Here is a 16149-nt window from a genome sequence, read left to right as displayed (position 1 = left end):
CTCCAAAGAACAATTCACAATTTACAACATTTTCATGTACAAGTAAACTAAGGCATGAGCCAGCCAGTCAGTCAGTCAGCGAGCCACTCACATCCACAGCGCATAATATGCTTCCACAGACAACGTCCGACTACGACGACTCATGCACATCATCTCGGAGCTTGAGATTAATTTATCTTGTGTCTCCTGCCTCCGCTCACTCATTATTCTCTCGTCTAACTTGCAGATCTTGGTCATCACAGCAGCAGCAGATTCAAGACATTCCTAATTCGTGTATCAAGTGTTCCCATTCTGAATGCTAAATAGCACGAGATATTAAGAAACTGAAGAAAGGAGTTTATAAGGAGTTTTGACGTTTCATTAGTCTCACTCTGTGTGTGTGTTTTTGGGAATCGTGCTCACCATTTACATAGAACTTCTCTCATCCTTATGCCACACGTGTTGTGCCAGCTTTTACGCTGCTGACCGTGAAACAACAGCCACTTAGACATCGCACCGTTCCGTGTGTTGATGCGATTTACGAGGATAACGATATTTCCACACAAAAGACGTCAACTTGAAAAGTGGAAAATTTAATGCTGACTATGAGAAAGTGACACTCGTGGTGCTGATGCCGTGTGTATAACATTTCCATACGCAAATAAAGGCAGACTTATCTCCACATATTACTAAAACCTCCTCCACTTCGTGGACCGAATACGGGAAAAGAGAAGCAATGAAGCTTGTCTGTTGCGTATGAAATTCAATTTTCTCCTCAAAACCTGCACCACAGGTGGAAGTTATTGAGACAAGTGTTTAAAAAAATACATGGATTCATACATCGCGTATATAATAACAATAACTCATTGAGGGCAAATACCTACCAGAATTGTTACATATGTAACAGACATTTGCAGATAACATCTCAATTCATCACAAAACTGGAGCAAACAACAAGCACGAACAAATTAGTGAATTTCCTTCTTGGGAAGCTAATAATTCTACATGTTTAGACAGATTTGTAAGTAATAGAGGAAAGAGAACGCTTCTACTGTTTATGTTTAACTGAGTAACTGTTACTCTAGTTTGTTACTGCGTTGTGAAAGAATATTTGCAAATTTCTTGCAAATGAATAAAGACTTGCTGAGCGGAAATCTTGCCAGCTTTCTTGCCTGCTATCCGTTTCTGGAGTAAGAAAGTCAAGCTAAACAAAGTAAATATTAGGTCTGGAAGTTGCAGCGTTATTTCGCTTTGATCGTTGATAGCGAAACAATGTGTCGTTGTTTATATATACGAGTTTTATGTATGTAGCTAAGGAGGAGCGTGCAAGAAAAGGGTCAAGCTCATAGTGTTAACTTTACAAATTGGACAGGAAGTTTGTATGAAATGGCGACTATGTGAAAATTAAGTGAACTGCTGGTGATTTGCGCAATCCGTCATAAAACCGGATTTTACGTCTTTGATGTATGTTGTAACTTGTAACTCAAAGCTTCTCTTCTTGTGTATTTACTAATCCACACTCCTCTACGCGTTCCTTCCTTTGAATGGAAAGTAGTGAAAGTGAAGCAACATGAGCCAACTCTAGATTTCATCTTTGTGTATGCCATCGTTTTGCGGGGAAACTTGATATATTTGGAGAAAGTGGTCGTGTTGAATGCAAGGACATTCTGACTGGATGCCAAACAATCTGAGAAAGAGAGAGAGAAAGCACAGTTGCCAGTGCTACAAACCCAGAGCTGCAATAGTGGCAGTGCTGGAGATGCGAAGGAACTGCAGTTTCCACTGGATCCATCATCGCCAGTCGTGAAAGGTATTGTGTGCACCCCGAATCCACAAGTTCAACACAACTTTTGGGCGAGAGACTTTCACTTGACAAAGCAAGTCTTAAACTTTCTCAAAGAAGCCATACGACTGCTCTTGAGATTCCGCCACGATAAGAAGTTAAGTGAGTGAGTGAGGGTAGTGTAGTGGGCAACTGGAATCTGACTTACATACACACGACCAAGGCCCCTGGTAGTGGTTGTGGCTGGTATACACTGAATCCGATTGTGGTTCTTTATAAAGCTTTTGCCGGTTTGGCAGGATCCAAAGAGATCAAATCGAAGAGTGAGAAGACGGACAGATCACCGAAGAGGAAACCAACCAACAAGGATCCTCCTCAGCCATTGACGAGGAGGAAGCAGATTCAACTCCCAAGTGGTTTCCCTACCACCGCCGCCGTACATATATTCACCAAAGTCAACTAAATCACAATTTACTGCAACAAATAGATGCGATGCCGTCGTCGTCCTCCTCCTTCCTCCCCGTCCACCTTGATCATAACCACTTTCTTTCTTTTGTTGCTGCTGGTGGTGGACAACGAAAGAGGATCTGAATTGGATTAGACACGCATTGTGTCATCATCTGATGGTTTTTTTGCCACTAATGCCCATACAGCTGATAAATCAGATTACGTACATACCTAGCACCAGCAATGAGACTTTTTATGTCGTTACATTTAGAAATAAATAATCTCGACTTGACTCACTGCATTGCAGCAGTCCGCACGGAACCAAGTTATTTCTCTACACCTTGAAAACTCGTGTCAAATTTCGCGAAACTTTATTTGCCACAAACCCGAAATTACGATAATGCTTGCCGATTATTATTATAAGTTTATTTGACAACATAACAGTCGTTGTGGTTGTGAAACTACTCCTCGAGCACATAAGTGGCACATTCTATATGCAGTAAACTAATGAAGTATTGCAATCCCAGGCTGGAAAATAAATACCATCGGCAGAGTCGAAATGCTTAGGGTTCTAGGGTTGTAAATAGGATTTGTTGCCCTGTATATGTGTCTGTGTGGGTGGGAGAAAAAAAACTGTAGCCAAGTGGCAAGTAAGTGGAAGGTGATTTACGACCGATAATTTTTTTCATGACCTATCACAATGAACCATCGACATGGTTCAGTTCAAGACACTTTGATCAGTAGTGGTAATATTGATCATCATCCGTGCTGTTGGCTGGAAGGCGCTGATGCTGATTGCCACCAACAACACTACTTTGGATCTCATTCCTACAATACCAAGCCCAATATTTGTTGTGGCACTGATTCGAATTCCAAGTCGAGTGGTGTCCGTCGCGGAAAACTTTCCCCAATTTCTCCAAGAATGATTACGTCTGCTGCTGTTCATGACAGTGGTTTTAGTAGCAGCAGAAGCAGTGGCATTAGCAGTGCGACTTGTCAGCAGAGGAAGAAATCCACTACCCACGTCACCATCATCAACCAGTTTCACCTCGCCTCAGGAAGAAGGATGGATGATGATTCTGCTCCCATTTCCGATTATCTTCATCCCCACAGAAAAAGTGTACTTTCACACAATCCCAATGAAGTGACCGGTATAAAAAAGTCTGAACTGACAGCAAAAGTCAATCCCACAACCATGTTCTGGTTCATTTGTGTAATGAACCATTTTTTGAAAAAATTGCCAAAGTTCTTTTCAAACTGTAACTATAAAAATAAGTTTATTGTATGTTCACTCTTTTGGAATCTGCTTCTCACATTGTGTTGGATTAGCCCGAGTTGTGGTCAAGGTAAGAAAAAAGCTCACCTTGTATTTGTAAATAGGTATTTTAAAAGTAGACATATTTATACCACACACATTGATAAAATCTAATATTGTAAGCGAGTACCCATTGGCAAATATTTGCAGACAAATCGATTAACACATTATGCAAATGAACCTTGAGGTTCGAGTGTTGTCTGTTTGGTGTAAGTAATTTTATGTATGAATTTATAATAAGCAAAGCATCACGAAACATTGATAGTGTTCCTGCCACGTACTCACTTGGCTGGTATTTCTCAGTAGTGGTTAATACGCTTTAATTGTGGCTGGTTGGCTATTACCGGTAGTGGCATTAATAATTCCATCGGGAATATATAATGCTGGCTGACAAGTCGCAAATAACTTACAGGCAGCGAAATACATACAAAAAGCAGGTACGAAGAAGAGGATGTTACATACATATTTCAACCCTCTTCTACAAATGTTGATTTGATGCTCACTTCGCATGATGGTACAGTTAAAAAATAAATTAACGAAACACTGAAGCCTGCAAATGACACGAAAGAATGAATAAATATTAATATCATCAAAGTATATGTAGAGAAAATTAAATACAAGTTTGGAAACAAATATGTATCTGCTGGGTTCTTCTTCCTTTTCGATGCGTTTTGCGAATAATTTTCTATCCGTGAGGCATCATATTCGTGAAATATTTATATAGGTTAAAACTATCTTGATGCAATTCTGGAGGTTGGCATTTTAATTCTAAAACACAAGACTAACAATTATTGTTATGAAAGTTGCTTTGATGAAAATAATAGTGAAACCTGCAAAGCCTGGAAAGTTTATTTGCCTCTGTCAACTCAATGTCAGATCAAATCAAACTCTTGGTAACCGGAAATGAGTATGTGCCAAGTTTTCCTTCATAATTGAGTTTCGATTCGCACCCGCCAATAGAAATTTTACGCATTTGGTTAGACAATATATTATTCATGGTCCCAAATACCGTATTTATTCGCACCAAAGTCGATTGCAATTTTAACGTCAAAAGTGAAAGCACACATATATACAAAAGCAAATAGTGTGAGCCTGCGAAGCCGTGGAGACAGTATTATTACCGTGATGATATTGATAGCCAAGATCACACCAAGTTAGTCGGGTACAGCAAAACCCATCACGCACCGTCTCAAAAATCTCTTCCTTTTTGTAAGGTTGCGTGCACATGACGACAAAGGGAACAATTCTAAATAATAGAGCTAGGCTGACGTCCTGTGGATGAAGATAAAACGAGGGATAAAAATTATTCAGAGTAATGATTCACATGGGTTCCATCTCAACTTCCAGACGTAGTTCATTCATAAAGCCCAACGAAAATATTATGCACTGCAGCAGACTCTCTCTCTCTCTGCTGTCTCTGCATTTGCTCCCAGTAGTCCGAAGCAGAGTATTCGGATCCTTGCTTTATATGCGTGTGGAGTATGCATATAAGGTATCGGAAGGGATACGAAAAGATCACTGCCAACCAGCGGGTGAATAAAAGTAAAGACCGATTCGATGGTAACAGGGCTCAAAATTACCCCATATTTCCCAAGAGGGTTTCAGTCATGAACAACGAGCGGATGCTGCCCGGATATGCATCCCAAAGACCATGTACTTGGAGATGGGGTGAGGATTCCCTGCTTGCCTGTTACGTATACGTAACATTGATTGGAATGAGCACATTGACAAGGACGCATAGGAAGATGTATTGCTCGTGCTGGTAGTGCAACTGGCCATATTTGACTGCTGACTGGAGAGATAACAAATTCGGCAGTTGCAGTTGCACACTTATTCCCGGTGCGCCAAAGGGAGTACCAACTATTTATTACTGCATTGAAAAATTGGATACGTATGACTAACGTTGTTTTGGTCGGTCGATTTCAATTTTTTTCTTAAACAGGGGAATAAGAATGGGAATGTACTTTGCTCAAAACGGTTCAAGGATGTATCGTCGCGTATGTAAATCCCTGAGCCTTTGCTCTTTTTAGAAATATTAATCAAAATTTAATCAACCTGACAGGATTGGAATCAAAAAGGCTTGGTAGGACGTCGGTAGTAAATTTGCTCGTATGAAAGGAGGCATTGTTTCAATTCAGCAATAAAAATATTTCCAGCAGACAACCCCAAAAGGTTCGAATAATTGTTGTCCAAATAAAACAAGCATCAACCTAAAACCTGAATGACTATTACATCCAGAGCACACACTTAATTCTTGTAAGTCACGCTCCAGTTTATTTGGATTGTCTCTCCCCCCATGTAAATTCTTGGTGTATGTATTTGGAATGTGTATGTACGAATGTACGGTAAGCGCACCAGAGAGTAAAAGTCAACGCAAAGAAAAATGCAATTGTCTCTCTGTTGCGGAACGTGCTCATGTAGATCTTGCTGTTAAGGATGCAAAGTTGAGCAACACATTCATCTTATGCGACTTGTTTTCTAGACACTCACTCTGCAGCCAACTTACTTTGATACTTTTTATTCCGTCACATCTCGTTACTTTCTTTCCATGATTCAAGAGAGAGAAAGAGAGAAGGACAGGCGTTGTTAGCAGAAGAAATCCTCCGGCTCAACACTCGCGCGTGTGTTGCAATCCATATGTGAGTCACAGAGCAATTTGCAATACCTTCGTAGCAGCGAGAAGGTGAGCTCTAAATTATCATGCCGCTCAACAACAAACTTCGTAATCATATTGCATCACATTACACTTAAATTGCAAAAAGTGTACCCTGATGTATTTTTATACATGAAAGAAGGAACGAAAGAAATGTATACACTGGTAATGAGCTTTCTCCATTTATTTGAACGTTGTCGTCGTCTCTCTTTCCCAGAATTCGTACGAGTACGAGTTTTATCAGAATTACTCTTCGAGCTTCATCATTTTTCATGTTGAGACAAAGTTTGTACTCGATTCGGTTTGCATTCGTCAAAATGGAATATGCAGATAGCACTCAGCTATCTCAACCACTCGTCAGTACTTCAATCAGCCCAATGTACTTGTGCACATGTAAAGTTCTGTCATCCAATCTTGTGCAGTTTTTCTTTTTATTTGTCATACGAAAGAGTAAATTTGATTTGACATTTGATTTACTCATTTTTATCTGCATGACGAAAAGTAAATGTCTTTGCTCAAGTTCTTTCGCTGCATTAACATGCTATTCAAAAAAATATCTAGAAAGCTCTGAACTGGATCAGGAAAATAGCTGTAATAACATTGGATTGCTAGCTTGCATATCAAAATCTACCCAGCCAGACTCTGCATATTCGTAATCAGCAAGGCACAAACATATTGAGAAATCAGTGCAGTAGGATCACAGAGAGGAAAACTTTTTGTATCTAAAGCACAAGTACGAAGGACGGCATTGCTGCTATGGCTTTATGACTCTGTTAAAGTAACACAAGTTGCATTAGTACTTCATTCTATACGAATTACAAATGGAATAAAGCGGGTTTTAGAGTTTTCCTTCCTTGCTCGGTTGGTTTACTTGAGAGTTGAGTTAATAATACGTTTCCATTCCGTGAAATGGCGGTGGAAAGTAAAACCATCTCATGACCATATCTTTACTGCCGTTTTCATATGGTGGTGGGGTTGTACTCCTAAGCACTACTTCAAGAGTCAGTAGACGCGAATCGAGCCGATCCTTGCAGAATAAGTGGGGGTAGTTCCATTCTATCCCGTGCATTATGCTCTCCATCCAACTATTTTGCAATGTGTCTCGGCCGCATGCCTTATCTGGAAGAATTTGACAAATATATCCAGTCACAATTTCATGCTTTCACTCTCTCAGCACTCTTTTATGGGGCTTGGTTGTCGGCTGGGCGGGCATTTTTATGACGAATACTCTTAGCACAAGTCAAAATTCTCCATTCTGTCCCAAGTATGAAAGCAGAAGGAGAATGCCACGCAGCAGCAGCAGCAGCATCGACGTGTGTGTAGGTTCCTGTGAGTAGCAAAGAACGAAAGTAGTGAAATGCTCAAGGTTTTTTTGTTCACTTTCTCTGGTTCGACACTTGGGTTCCGGTTCACATGTGGAATGGCAGCCCAGCACATGTAACAGCTCACAATCATAAAATAGCCTGCTTCCTTGGATCATTTTTCTTAAGTAAATCTCTCCTCAGCCGTAGAATCAATGATGCTTGAGTTTGATTTAGGGGGCCATGCTTACAATCATTCATTACTTGTGCAAAGTATAATAATACATATATTCCCTCATGCACGCAGTGAAAGTAGAAATCGGAAATGGGGAATTTTTATGAGACCCTGAATGCTCAAATGGATCATTGCATCCGATGATAATTTTTATTGTTTCTTCTGATTTCTGCCCCTCCCACCCTTTGCCGACTTTGCTTTGCTGAATGGCCCATCATCATGAATAGCAAACATGTTACTAAACTCCCTCACTTGCTCGTAAATCTTTGAAGCAAGTGGGTATATGCTGATGTAGAATTGTGCACACACACAACGAGAAAGAGAGAGCAGTGGCATGGCGTGTTTTTAACCAGATTGGATTTGGACTTCCGGCTTCCTTCTAATGGGTTGTATGGTGCACTAAGCGTTAAATTTTTCCATCAATTACCTACAGTCCGTCATGTCTATCAAGTACGGGGCAAGGGATTTGCGGAAATCAAAGAAATTAGCTACCTTTCATTTTTCTTTTCAAAATGCGTTTCTAAGAACACAAACAACGCCTGATTTTCCATGGAGGAAGGTGAAGAAACCGTTTCAGTGCAAGTGGAGTGAGGATTCGAATCGATATTATTAAGAAAGCTTTAGCTGGGCACATATTGCCAAACCAATGCCAGTATCCGTTCAATGTATTATTACGTACATGCCAATTTTAAGTTTTACGATCCATTTATACCTCTCGCCAGTTTATGATGACTTGATGAGGTTGAAACTCGAACCGTATAAATAAGGCGGTCGGGCATATTGTGCCTCATGATGAAGTCGGATTGGATTGTTTTGCCCGAGTGATTTGAACTGTATGCTTAAATGATGATTCGTAATAAAATCCACTTTTATTATTTTATCATTGTCCGGCTTTCTCTCCACCTGTGACTTCATTTAAGCCAGTGAGTATGCATGTGAGTAGGCTTGCTCCACTATTTCCGTGAGCTGTATTTTTCATTAGCTACACGAAATTTGATATTGCCTATTACCGCAGTATAAATTTAAGCTGCGCTCTTTTTTCCGTAAGGAAAAAAAACTCTGCCGAGGTTTATGTTATTTTTCCAAACTCAACATGCACAACCAATAATTAGTGACATGCTGAAAATGTGTATAACTACAAATAATTATTCAATAAGCCAACATGTATGAATGTTGAACAATGCTAAATGAATTTCTTCCTATAACGTTGTCATAAAAAAAATAATAAACGGAATTATCGTCGATTTCTCAAACCCTTTTAAATTTAGAATGAAAGTGAAGAAAAATGGGGCTACCTTTATCTCTTTCCAACTCTGAACTATTAAATTTGCAATGTCATTAGCGAGTGAAAGAAGGAAAATCAATATAGAGCGTTGTAAGTCAATACCCAAATGAGAAACTCGTGTGCTTTGTCTGCGGGGCGATGAGTTAGCTCAAGTTTTACAGAGTAGCAAAGTTCCATTGGATTGGTTGTTGTGTGTGGGCTCAAATACGTACGTGTGTGCATATACTTCAGCCGACTCATGGATCGAAGGCACCTGTATAGCGCATTGTCTCAACTTTTGAAACTAAATTCTTCCATGTAAGAAAACCACCAGTACCTCTCTTTAGTCAATTTGACTGAATTGGAAACCTGGAAGGAAATGAGATTGAATGGATAGTTTTATTCTGTGCGACATACATGCATACATACATTCGATCGTGCATACTCCATGACACAACTCGCTTCTCATGGACATGCTTAAAAATTTATAATGCTCACCGTCCTATGTACCTCGTCGTCCAAATGTGAATCCTTAAATTTGTATTTCTTAATTTCACATTGGTTCACGCTTGCAGCAATTTTGCCACCGACGTGGGAATATGTACGCCTCATTCATGTGTTATACCCACGTTCATTTATTTATATTGAAGAATAACAATCGGTGCCATTGTATTGCGTGAGATTTGATGTACATAAATTAGTGGGTAGAAATTATAGATCTAGTTACGTGTTTTTGATTGTCTTAGGAAGGCATGTGGATACAGAAGACTGCTGAAAATGTGGTTTAATGGTTGTCAAAATTAATCAATTCAACAAACCTATTACTATTTGACTTGACAGCCTTCCATTCGACAACTTTCACTCGCTCGTTCGAGCATTTGAAAGTTTCTTTCGAGTTTATGAAGCCATGTTCAACTACATTAGATAGCCAGTTTTCGAATTATATAGCTTTGAGTTGGGCATACATCAAAGCCATGGTCCAGCCAGAATAACGTGAAAGCTCCTGGATTAGTAATATGTATCTAACACGAAGGACAACAATCTTAGTAAATGATGAACATAAAACGTGCAAAGTAAATAAACAATAACTTATCATACTGAATATTTTGTAATTATGCAATTATGCAACAGCTATCATTTATTGGTCACGCAAGAAAGAAAAAACATTGAATTGACAAAAACACATCAAATTCTTAAAATAATGCAAAATGTGTGGATGTATTCGTGTATATATAAAATATTCGTTTGTAAATTGCTGTTAGTAAAATGCGGAATATGTACTTCGACTAACGTGTAATTGCGTTGATTTGTAATGCCGTTTAAACCACATACACAATGCAGTAGCAAACCAGTATTACAAGTTAATAATAATAATTGCAGTTCATAACGACAATCAACCTTCAACCCGTAGGAATGAATGATTGCTTATAGAAACACCAATTGTGTGTGAGGAAAGTGCTTGATCGCTATTTCAATTGACTGTGTACAACCGTCGGTTCCGTACTCCTAAGAAAATGAAGTTGGTCATGAAACCCTTGGCATAAAAAAGTACAAGTTCGGCTGAGGAGCGAGCGCTAAATATGCACCGTCTTTCGTTCCATTAGCGCTGCGTATACCAAGTGCTACGGAACCCTTTAAAGATGCAACCAAAAAAGTATGTAGTAAGCAAGCAGAGGCGGTTTTAGATATGTATTAGAACTTTCCCTTCCAGCACTACCTCGTCGTTATGTGCTCAAGAGCAAGAACTGTAGAATCAAGAATTATGATGAATAAGAAACACGCGATGGCATAAAAAAGTGGAAAATTAGGTTGAAGTTTCTGCATCAGAAATTGCCTCTAAGTTCTACTCGAGCAGAAAAGTAGTCGTACTAGAGGTATGTAGAACCCAATGGATTGCTTAAATGTTACACGGACAATGGCAGTCTTTAGTGAAAATCGAGTCTTTCTTGCCCGTGTGCGTTTGGTGCTTCTAACGCGAAATGTTCAGGTTTCTATGCGCTCTGGCTAGGTACATCTGCACATAAAACGATAGCCGCTCAAGTAACTTGAACTAATGCTTCAATTTTCATCAGCTCACTTCACTTTCTCGTGTCTACCTTGTTTGATGGAAATGATATCAAACAATCTTAGAATGATGATGCAAAAGTCTTAATTTTACCTCCTGAATTAATGAGAAGAGTGCCATGCGTACCTAACTGTAACCCATACTCCCTGCCTTAGCCGTTTTATAAAGAAATTCATGCCCAGGCATACCAGGTCTTGCATCAAATATTAGATAAATGGGTGCATTCACACATCTATGGCAAAATATCATCAAAAACATGGGGAAGCGATTTGTGTCAAAGCTTGTGTGTACCTTTTGCTTTGTTTTTACCCACGTCTCAATATGCTAAATATATAAATGCCTTACATAATTCACAAACAAACCAATTTGAATACTTTCTCAGATGTTTTATTTCAATCTAGAAAGTAAATATGTCATTAAATCTCAATTTAGAGAGATGGCCAGGATGCTAAACAACACTTCAACTTTCAGCAGTGGAATAACAGCCAAGTTGAATTTACATAGCTTTAAACCCACACACGAATTTACATTCCTTCCTTGTAACGCAATGTTACGAGCAATAAATGTTCCGGGTGATTCAAACCTTCGTTCGAAAAATCCAAGTCGCGTTGAGCAAAAATTGGCAAGCAAATTAAAAGTTTAGATAACTTTGTTTGTATGAATCTGTCTCCAACCAGATGTGTTTTTCAACTTTTTTCATGGTTTGAATTTTCAGAAACTAGAAACGAATGTAGATCGATAGGTTACATGTGTCTATGCATTTAATGCAGTTCCACAAGTTTGGACTGTAATAAATTTGTGTGACGATTGAAGGTTTAAAACATGATCAAAAAATTGTGTGATTATTGCAATCATCTCCCATTGTTCGATAGGCGTAATACAGTTTCCGCATTAATGTCTTCTCCCCAATTTTGAAAATCTACGACAAAACAAGTAATAACATCCTGGATCCTGGACCCCCGATGGTTTGTCTCATCATTCCGTTTATCATTGGTTTATGCAACATCAAAGCGCATGCATGGAGAGTGAACGAAACGAGGATGGTGAACGACGATGTGCCACAGGATTAAACTACACCATTACGTAATGTGTATGTGCAAGTATTTCTGCTCGTGAAGCGTGTTGTTGGCCTGGTCTGAATATCTAGCAGAATATCTCCTGTCACTAGTTAACTAGACACAAATCACAAAATTTAATTGGATTCTCTCTCTTCGCTCATTTAAACCATTTGTTCATCTTTGAATCTCTGATGGAAAAGAGCACGCTAATTCACCAACTGATTCCGGGACTGATACCGTGCAACGGAGTAAAGTAATCTGAGCACTTGTGTTTACATTGATGAAAGAGAGCTCCCAGAGAGAAAGAAGAGAGACTCCAAGTTTTGGTTAGCCTGATAAATGTGATAATATGCCAATATTTAAACCACAACTTTGTTAATAATCTGTTCAGTAATTGCATGCTTCATCGAACTCGGAATAAGTGTGCATGATGACTGTGTGCACTATGGGAGTCCCCGATCCAATCAAACTCTTTGTTTATTTATGTGGTGTCAAGGTTCACACGACTGCTGGGAAGGGACATGCGTTCATGTTGATTGTGCTATTGTTTTGTCCGAGTGAAACGTAATTTATGATTGTTTGTCAACATAAAATATACAATTGGATCGTTTTTTTTTGCGATAAAAAAATTCAAAGATTTCCATATCTCGTTTTCCTTCCATCATTCCAAGGATTCGATGTATCGATATGTGTTCATTCGTCAATATTTAGTTGGAAACAACTACTCATCTGCCCCATAAATAAAATATATGGTTTTCTTAAAAGTGACATTAGTGCTGAGCACCCCAATCGTTACAATATGTCAAATGTATAAGAACATTGATCTATTGCCCACAGCATGGCAGAGCTTACAACATGAAAACTTTTGTTTAATATCTTTTGACATGAGATGGATCGATTAGGGTGGAAAGTAAGGCAGTAGTTGTGAGTGGTGTCAGGCAAGTTCTGGCATTTGCGCTGCTCTAGAGGTTGATTCTTTCGTGATGCAGCAACCGTGCCTTTACATATACGCTTACATATATATTCTTTAAAGATTGCGTAATAAAAGAGAAGAAGATATAAATTCATACAAAAGTCCTATCACAACAAAAGAGACGAGACATCAACCTTTTAATACGTATGTGGAGGTAAATGTGGGAGGATGGAGGGTCAGGATGAAGGGTCAATCAGATATTGCTGTGACAGTGGGTACTACGTGCTTTGAGTGCTAAGTGCTCTCCAATGATCCTCAAATAAAGGATGATCTGCTCAAACATCTTTTACATTATTCACCATACGACACCGTACATAAGGCTACAACTTCTCATAAAGTGTATCACAGCAACAACATTAAACGTGATGTGGCTCTGCTGCATTCTGCTGTCAGTTTAAATTGTAATTTTCCATGATGACTTTTACTTAACCATTAGATTTTAGTTGCATTTCAATTCATATAAAAATGGGGATTTTTGGTTACAATGCATAACTTGTATTCTATTCAGGACTGCTTGCACTCTGCTGGACCGGAACATGAATTTAGTGAAAGAGCTCTCAGAGAAAAAGGAGACGTCACTAATCCCAAGTTATGTTTAGCTTGATCACTGCGATACTATGCCTCTGACGAATTACCTGCAAAGATATCATCACAATTCGAGATTGTTGATGGTTGACGAAGGGTAATATTTTCTGTGAATGTCACTTACGCCCTCAGATAATTTTTTTTCGTGCGTTACGCGTAGGCGACAAGAAATGTTCGAAATATTCCAAAAATTTTAACTCTTCAAACGAAACTCGAAAGCACAAAGAAAGATAAGATAACACTCATCGCATTTTCTTTCTAATTTGGTGTGCTTTGACTGAAAATCGGAATTTTTTCATTCTTTGCTCTCTTTATTGGACATTATTTATCTCGTTTTTGGAGTTTAACTTGAATCTGGTGTAAAAAGAAATAGAAAAAGCGATGCAATAAAAATTCTGGAATTCCTTCGCTTCTGAAACATCCGTCCATTACCGTCCTGACAACACTTCTCCTCGCTGTTTGTCGTGACTATGCCCACGGACTCGAAAGACTACGTTGGTTATAATATCCAGCAAATAATTGTAAAGGCCAAATTTAATTTAATTTGAAAGTATGTATCTGTCAGACCCTAAAATAAAAGTAATTGTTTTCCTAATATGAAAATAATAAATTTACGGACTCCCTAAAACCCTCTGCTGCTTGATCCTCTCCAAAATGCATAGCACTCGAGGTCGAAACCAAAGAAAGGTAATAAAGATCAAAGAAAAAGTTGTATGATTTATGAATCATGAACCTCATCTCTATTATTGCCTTAACATGATCTAATTATAAAAATTAATGTTTCTATTTGTTCGTGTTCATTTATCTATCGTAGATTTTCTTGCCTACAAATTTCCTTGCCCAATTCTGCCCACCACATGCATCATACTGATATCTTGCCACATTACTATGCCCAACTTTAATCTTCTCCATGAGGCTGGAATGTTTTATGGCCCGTTTTGGTCCTTGTCTACGTTTATTATTGTTTGTAGCATAACAAAAGAAAAGTAGGTAAAACAGGGAAGCGTCGTCGTGTATTAGATCTTTAAAACTGTTTCTTTAAAAACTTATCAGTATTCAGAAAAGCTAAACGCATTATATTCTTTGGCTACATTGTTGGTGGGATAAGACGGACTGGAGGAGGGAGATAGAGAGGGAGCACCAGCAGCCAAGACTTACAAATAATTTCTCCGGACTTTCACCCAAGATTTACGAGTGGAGTTTAGTCTCTCAAGAGACACCAGGTAGCTGTTGTCGGGTTTGGTGAATTATTACGGTCTTATAAACTATAGATACTCGTATAGAACGAGCAACAATGAAATCCACTATCTTGGGAAGAATAACCTCTCTCAAAAGAAGAAATGACTTCTTTTCGAGAATTGGGGTAAGAATGGAGATCATATGGCGCATAATGCCCCATTTTATACCATCGTCTCAACTCCTTTAGTGGAACTGTTCCAACGTTTTTCGTGTTGTTTGACGGTTTAAACTTTGAACTGTTTCCTGCTTGCCATGGTTCGCTTATTTTGATTACTCTCTCGGAGTTCATGCATACACAAGTACATTCCGTGGCCTCGTCTTTATTTCTCATACAACTTTAAGTGTGACGAACCATACGCACTTCAACATCTGTCCGTTTTCTGTTGTTCTAGTAAAAAGTGGGCAGAGCAGTAAGAAGGAGAGCCAAAGTTTGGAACAAATTTTGCAAGTGTGGTCTCTTCTTGGAATCATGGACCACAGTGAGCTGAACTGAAACCTACCTTCTTTATACGTACATATATACATACTTGCTGCTTATGCCAAGTTTGAAGTTGACTGCTTGAATTTCATGGTATCTAGCACATAACACAAGTTTCGGTCTGCAGCCTACGTTCACAATTAGATTAGAAAGTATAAACTCATTCCCTCAAAGAAAAGTAAAATATGAATTTACATTTTGATTCTGAAAGTTACAACAAGGCTGGGAATATATGTATTTATGAGTACGTACACCTCCATCGTAGCATTAATACCGTGCTAATGCTTAGCCAGTCAGAATTATCCAAATGACCGTGCCCTGAGATGTTTCTACAAAAAATTACGTATACAGCAACGCTAATTAATATTAGCAGTTTACTTGTGCATATGTCGTATATATATTCAGTCGGAGATTGATTTTGATTTTATTGATAATTGATTTTCAGAATACTGTGCTTTTCTACTATTCCAAGAAAAGGACTTCAATTAATTTTCTTGGAACAATTCTCACCCTCGAAACCCTCGAATTTACAGAGTCACAATCTTGATTGCACATATGCAATAAAATACCGAAATATGTGCTCAGTTTTGATCTAATAATATTTCAGAATTGCGTCATTAATAAGCGCTTTACAAAAGTGATGCATCAAATACCAACGCGTGTAGTATGTAGATATTTGCTTACGTACAAATAACAACAAGTAACATACATATATGCATAAATAGGATTTATTCTCTGTTAAATTGAATTAGTTTACGCTTGACAGCTTTATAT

The 16149-nt window shown here is 38.6% G+C and overlaps 1 protein-coding gene across 2 annotated transcripts in view; it reads left to right on the top strand.

Annotated features, from left to right (window-relative positions):
- The window catches only part of LOC110843470 (nephrin), a 99051-nt gene that overhangs the window by 1095 nt on the left and 81807 nt on the right, over window positions 1-16149 (top strand). For both annotated transcript variants that reach the window (XM_022089435.2, XM_035848723.1), the window contains exon 2: window positions 227-3555. In XM_022089435.2, coding sequence (XP_021945127.1) covers window positions 2910-3555 — 646 coding nt within the window. In that variant the 5' untranslated portion in view covers window positions 227-2909. The remainder of the gene's footprint in view (window positions 1-226; window positions 3556-16149) is intronic.

This window comes from Folsomia candida, unplaced genomic scaffold (assembly GCF_002217175.1).
Source record: "Folsomia candida strain VU population unplaced genomic scaffold, ASM221717v1 Fcan01_Sc002, whole genome shotgun sequence".
Classification (NCBI taxonomy): Eukaryota; Metazoa; Arthropoda; class Collembola; order Entomobryomorpha; family Isotomidae; genus Folsomia; species Folsomia candida.
The sequence above is the reverse complement of the archived record's forward strand: the minus strand, read 5'-3'. Positions and strand labels throughout refer to the sequence as shown.